This window comes from Coturnix japonica, unplaced genomic scaffold, assembly GCF_001577835.2.
Source record: "Coturnix japonica isolate 7356 unplaced genomic scaffold, Coturnix japonica 2.1 chrUnrandom492, whole genome shotgun sequence".
Classification (NCBI taxonomy): domain Eukaryota; kingdom Metazoa; phylum Chordata; class Aves; order Galliformes; family Phasianidae; genus Coturnix; species Coturnix japonica.
The window spans coordinates 78,692-84,619 of NW_015439886.1; the positions used below are offsets into that span (position 1 = coordinate 78,692).

Here is a 5,928-nt window from a genome sequence, read left to right on the forward strand (position 1 = left end):
GGATTGTCCCCAACCCATTAGAATGTTCCCCATCCCATTGGGTCAGCTTCCAACCCAATGGGTTGTCTCCAGCCCCATAGGATGGTTCCCAGTCCAATGGGGTCGATCCCAGCCCCATAGGGTCGATTCCAGCCCCATAGGGTCATCCCCAGCCCCATAGGATCATCCCCAGCCCCATAGGATCATCCCCAGCCCCATAGGGTCGATCCCATATCCATAGGATCATCCCCAGCCCCACAGGATCACATCCACCCCCATATACTCACCCCCAGCCCCATAGGTTCATCCTATATCCCTCAATCCCATCCCCATCCGTTCCCCACCCCATAGGCTCACTCCTCACCCCATAGAGGACTCCCTGCCCCATAGATCCACCCCATAACCCCCCTCACCTCCTTGGCCAGGCGCCGTGCCTCGTAATAGGGCCGTGCCTTCTCAATGCAGGCCCCCAATTGGGATCCCTGAGCGTTCAGCTTCCGCGCCGACTCCGATAGGATCCGCCTATAGGCCGTACGGGCGTCCTATAGGGTGGGCAACGGGGACCCTATAAGGAAGATGTGGGGTCCCAGGACCCTATAATGGGGGTTTGGGGTCTTTGATCCCAATAGGGGAGGATTTGGGGTCTATGTTCCCAATAGGGAATGATTTGGGGTCCCAGGACCCTATAATGGGGGTTTGGGGTCTTTGATCCCAATAGGGAAAGATTTGGGGTCTTTGATCCCAATAGGGAACGATTTGGGGTCTATGTTCCCAATAGGGAAGGATTTGGGGTCCCAGGACCCTATAATGGGGGTTTGGGGTCTTTGATCCCAATAGGGGAGGATTTGGGGTCTATGATCCCAATAGGGGAGGATTTGGGGTCTATGACCCCAATAGGGAAGGATTTGGGGTCTTTGATCCCAACAGGGAAAGATTTGGGGTCTATGTTCCCAATAGGGAATGATTTGGGGTCCCAGAACCCTATAATGGGGGTTTGGGGTCTTTGATCCCAATAGGGAACGATTTGGGGTTTTCGATCCCAATTGGAAGGGATTTGGGGTCTTTGATCCCAATAGGGAACGATTTGGGGTCTTTGATCCCAATAGGGAAGGATTTGGGGTCCCAGGACCCTATAATGGGGGTTTGGGGTCTTTGATCCCAATAGGGAACGATTTGGGGTCTTTAATCCTTATAGGGAAGGATTTAGGGTCCCCATTTCCAACTATAGGGCCATATTGGGGTCCCTATGGGGGTATTTTAAGGTCCCTTTTGGGGTCCCTATGGGGTCATTTTAGGGTCCCTATGGGGGCGTTTAGGGATCCCATTTGGGGTCTCTTTTGGGGTCCCTATGGGGGTATTTTAAGGTCCCTTTTGGGGTCCCTATGGGGTCATTTTGGGGTCCCTATGGGGTCATTTTGGGGTCCCTATGGGGCCATATTGGGGTCCCTATGGGGTCATTTTGGGGTCCCTATGGGGTCATTTTGGGGTCCCTATGGGGTCTTTATGGGGTCCCTATGGGGTCTTTTTGGGGTCTCACATCCAGCTGCAGCTCCAGGCAGTTGATTTCGGCGTTGGCCTCATTCAGATGCTCCAATTCCTCCTGCAGACCCCAAAAGACCCAAAATTCAACCCAAAATGACCCCAAATCCCCCTAATTTGACCCAAAAAGACCCAAAATCCCCCCAAATTTGCCCCCAAATGACCCAAATTTGCCCCCAATAATCCCCCATTCCCCCCACCAAATACCAAGACAAAAAAAAGCCCCCCCCCCCCATTTTCAACCCCAAACATCCCCCAACAAGCCCAAAACCCCCAATTTCACCCCAAATTTCCCCGCAGAATCCCCCAAAAAAGCCCAAAACCCCAATTTTTCACCCAAAATCCCCCTAAAAAAGCCCCAAAATGCCAAATTTCCCCCTAAACACCCCCATTATCCCCCTAAAGCCCCATTCCTCCCCATTTTTTGACTCGCCCCAAAATTCCCTCATTTTCCCCCCAAAAAGCCCCAAAATCTCCCATTTTCCAGCCCAAAAACCCCAAAATCCTGCCCATTTATCAGCCCAAAATCTCACCTGGATCCTGGGGTCCAGCTCTTCCTCCTCACTCTTCCTCCCGCCTCTTCCCCTTTTTTGGGGGGGTTTCGTTTCCTCCCCCCTCCCCACATTTCCTCCATGTCCCCCATTGACCGCCCCCAAAAACCATGGACAAATTTAAGGCTCAATTTTGCCAAAAATGCAAGAATATCGACCACAAACCAATCATGGAGACCCAATGGGGGGGGATAAAATGGGGGGGGAGAAGGGAGGGAGACATTGGGAGTTTAAGGGGGGGGGGCTGTAAAAAAAAGAGATTAAAATGAACCCAAAATGGACCAAATTTGAACCCACAAAAGACCAAAAATTTGACACCGCAAATCCCACAGATTTGACGCAAATATGACCAAAACGCCCCAAATTCACCAAATTTAGCGCCACAAAATGAACCAAAATGGCCCAAATTTGACCCAAAAAATGGCTCAAATTTGACAAAATAGATCAAATTATTTGACCCAAATTTGACCCAAATTTGACGCCAAAATGACGCCAAAAATGCTCAATATTGACCCCAAAAATTGACCCCAGAAGAACCCAAAAAGACCCAAATTCCCACCAATTATCCCAAAATGAACCAAAATGACCAAAATTTGACCAAATTGACAAAATTTGACCCAAAATACGCCCAAAATTGACACCCAAATGGACCCAAATTTGACCCCAAAATAGCCCAAAATTGAGCCAAAAATGGCCCGCAAATTTGACTCAAATTTGACCTAAAAATGACCCAAAATTTGACCCAAATTTAACCGGCCAAAATATCCCTAATTTGACTACCAAAAATGACCCAAATTCCCACCAATTTAACCCCCAAAATGAGACCTCAAAATCCCCCAATTTGGACCCAAAATGGCCCAACACAATGACTCATCTTGACCCCAAAATTGAGGTACCCAGAAGACCCAAAAAAGACCCAAATTCCCAACCAACCATTAATCCCCAAAATGACACCAAAATTGACCCAATAAATGGACCACGAAATTGACCCAAATTTGACCCACAATAGCCCAAGAATTTGGACCCCAATATGGCCAAATTTGACCCAAAATAGCGCACAAAAATTGAGCCAAAATGCGCCAAATTTGACTCAAATTTGGACCTAAACATGACCCAATTGAACCCAAAAATTTACCCAAAATATCGTATAATTTGACCCAAATTTAACCCAAAATATCCTAAATTTGAACCCAAAATGACCCAAATTCCCACCAATTTACCCCCAAAATGACCCAAAAATCCCCAAATTTGACCCAAATCCCCCAAATTTAACCCAAAACTGGCCCAAATTTAACCCTAAATTGACCAAAATCCCTCAAATTTACACCAAAAAGCTCCAAAATCCTCCATTTTACACCCCAAAATCCCCCGCCCAAAAAATGCCCGCATTTTCCTCCCCTAAAAAAGCCCCAATCCGCCCAAAAGCCTCTCAAATTCTGTTCTCCAAGGCCCAAAATAACCAAATAAGCCCAATTGGCCCAAATTTGCCCAAAATCGCCGTTTTCCCCCATTTTTCTCCCCCTCCCCCCCCCCTCTGTTTACCTCCGCCGCCACCACAGCGCCTCAGTTACCCCCCCACTCCTCCCATTTCCGCCGGAAGCGGAAGTGACGCTCTCATTTCCCCCTTCCCAGGTCACTTCCGTTCCGTACAACATGGCGGCTCCCATTTGCTCTCTATCACCGCCGCTTCTACCGCCATTCTGCCTCCCGGTTAGGCCTCACCGAGACCCCAAACCGGGCCCACTCGCCTCCCCCATACCGGAAATCAACCTCCCGGTAACTTCCGGTTCCGCCCCGTTATCCCGTTGCCCACACAGCGAGCTGAGGCCTGGACCGGAAGTGCCTAACCGTGTGCGCCGCCATTTTGTTGGTGGTTTCAAGATGGCGGCGCTGCGGCCTAGTCGGAATTTTGTGGGATTTTGGGGCATTTTGGGGCGATTTTTGGGGTTAAAATGGGGGATTTTGGGGTCGAGAGACACGAAGGTGAGAAAATACACATTTTTGGGGCGGGTTTTGGGGGGTTTGGTGTTAATTTGAGGGTTGGGATGGAGGGGAAGATGGGGGGAGGATGAGGAACATTGACTGAGCAGGGAACGGCCGGAAACTGCCGAACGGTCACGGAAACAGCCGGAAATTGCCGAACGGGGAATAGCCGGAAATAGCCGAACCAGGAACGGAAACAGCCGAACCGGGATCGGGAACGGCCGGAAATAGCCGAACGGGAACGGAAATAGCCGAACCGGGAACGGCCGGAAATAGCCGAACGGGAACGGAAATTGCCGAACCGGGAACGGCCGGAAATAGCCGAACGGGAACGGAAATAGCCGAACCGGGAACAGCCGGAAATAGCCGAACCGGGACCAATAAGATCCGGACCGGCACCGGAAAAGGACGAACCGGGATCGGGAAAAGCCGAACCTGGGCTGGGAAAGGCCGAACCGGGACCGACAGGAACCGAACCGGGACCGAAAACAGCCGAACCGGGACCAATAAAAGCCGGATTTGGACCGGGAACAACCGAACCGGGACTGACAGCAACCGAACCGGTACCGGGACCGAAAACAGCCGAACCGGGATCAATAAGAGCCGGACCGAGGCTGGAGCCGAACCGGGATCGAGAACAGCCGAACCGGGACGGATTTGGACCGGGAACGGCCGGACCGGGATCGAACCAGAACTGGAACCGAACCGGGACTGGGACGGAACCGGGACTGGGTTCAAACCCGGCCCGGGGCTGACGGTAAGAGCCGGGCTGGGAACCGAACCGGGACTGGAACCACAATTGGACCCGGCTGACGGGAACAGAACAAAACACGGAGTGGATCGGAACCAGGACGGGATTCGAACCGGGATTGGGATCGAACCTGGACCGGAACCAGGACTGGATCAGAACCGGGACTGGATTAAGACCTGGACTGGATCGGAACCAGGACTGGATTAAAGCCCGGACTGGATTCAAAGCCAGACTGGATTAAAAGCTGGACTGGATTCGAACCTGGACTGGATCAGGACCAGGATTGGATCAGAACCTGGACTGGATTCAAAGCCAGATTGGATCAGAACCGGGACTGCATTAAGACCTGGACTGGATCAGAACCAGAACTGGATTCAAAGACAAATTGGATCAGAACCGGGACTGGATTAAAGCCCGGACTGGATTCAAAACCAGACTGGATTAAAAGCTGGACTGGATTCGAACCCGGATTGGATCAGAACCTGGACTGGATTCAAACCTGGACTGGACCAGAATCTGGTCTGGATTAAAGCCCGGACTGGATTAAAAGCTGGACTGGATTCGAACTGGACTGGATTAAGACCCGGACTGGATTCGAACCCATATTGGATCAGAACCGGGACTGGATTCGAACCCAGACTGGATTAAGACCCGGACTGGATTAAAAGCTGGACTGGATTCGAACTGGACTGGATTAAAGCCCGGACTGGATTCAAACCTGGACCGGGGTAAAACCCGGACTGGATTCAAACCAGGACTGAATCAGAACCGGGACTGGATTCGAACCTGGACTGGATTAAGACCCGGACTGGATTCGAACCCATATTGGATCAGAACCGGGACTGGATCAGAACCAGGACTGGATTAAAGCCTGGACTGGGGTAAAACCCGGATTGGATCGAACCCGGATTGGATCGAACCCGTATTGGATTGAAACCCGGATTGGATCGAGGCCTGTATTGGGGCTGATGGTAAAACCCGGCCTGGAGCAGGAGCCGGATCGGAGCTGGGAGCGACAGCTGGAAGCACAGGTACCAAAATAGGGGGAATCCAGCCCAAAATGACCCTAAAAGACCCTAAAAGACCCCAAATCCACCCCAAATCGACCCCAAATCCACCCCAAAA

General features: G+C 51.3%; 1 protein-coding gene across 1 annotated transcript in view; it reads right to left on the reverse strand.

The window, feature by feature from the left end:
- The window catches only part of SH3BP5L (SH3 binding domain protein 5 like), a 7,434-nt gene extending 3,666 nt beyond the window's left edge, over positions 1 to 3,768 (reverse strand). Inside the window, exons 1-4 of the mRNA XM_015850583.1 lie at positions 3,720 to 3,768; positions 2,052 to 2,176; positions 1,517 to 1,579; positions 393 to 521 (exon numbers count right to left, since the gene is read on the reverse strand). Of these exons, the coding sequence (XP_015706069.1) occupies positions 393 to 521; positions 1,517 to 1,579; positions 2,052 to 2,176; positions 3,720 to 3,768 (366 nt within the window). The remainder of the gene's footprint in view (positions 1 to 392; positions 522 to 1,516; positions 1,580 to 2,051; positions 2,177 to 3,719) is intronic.
- Positions 3,769 to 5,928: the final 2,160 nt, after the last annotated feature.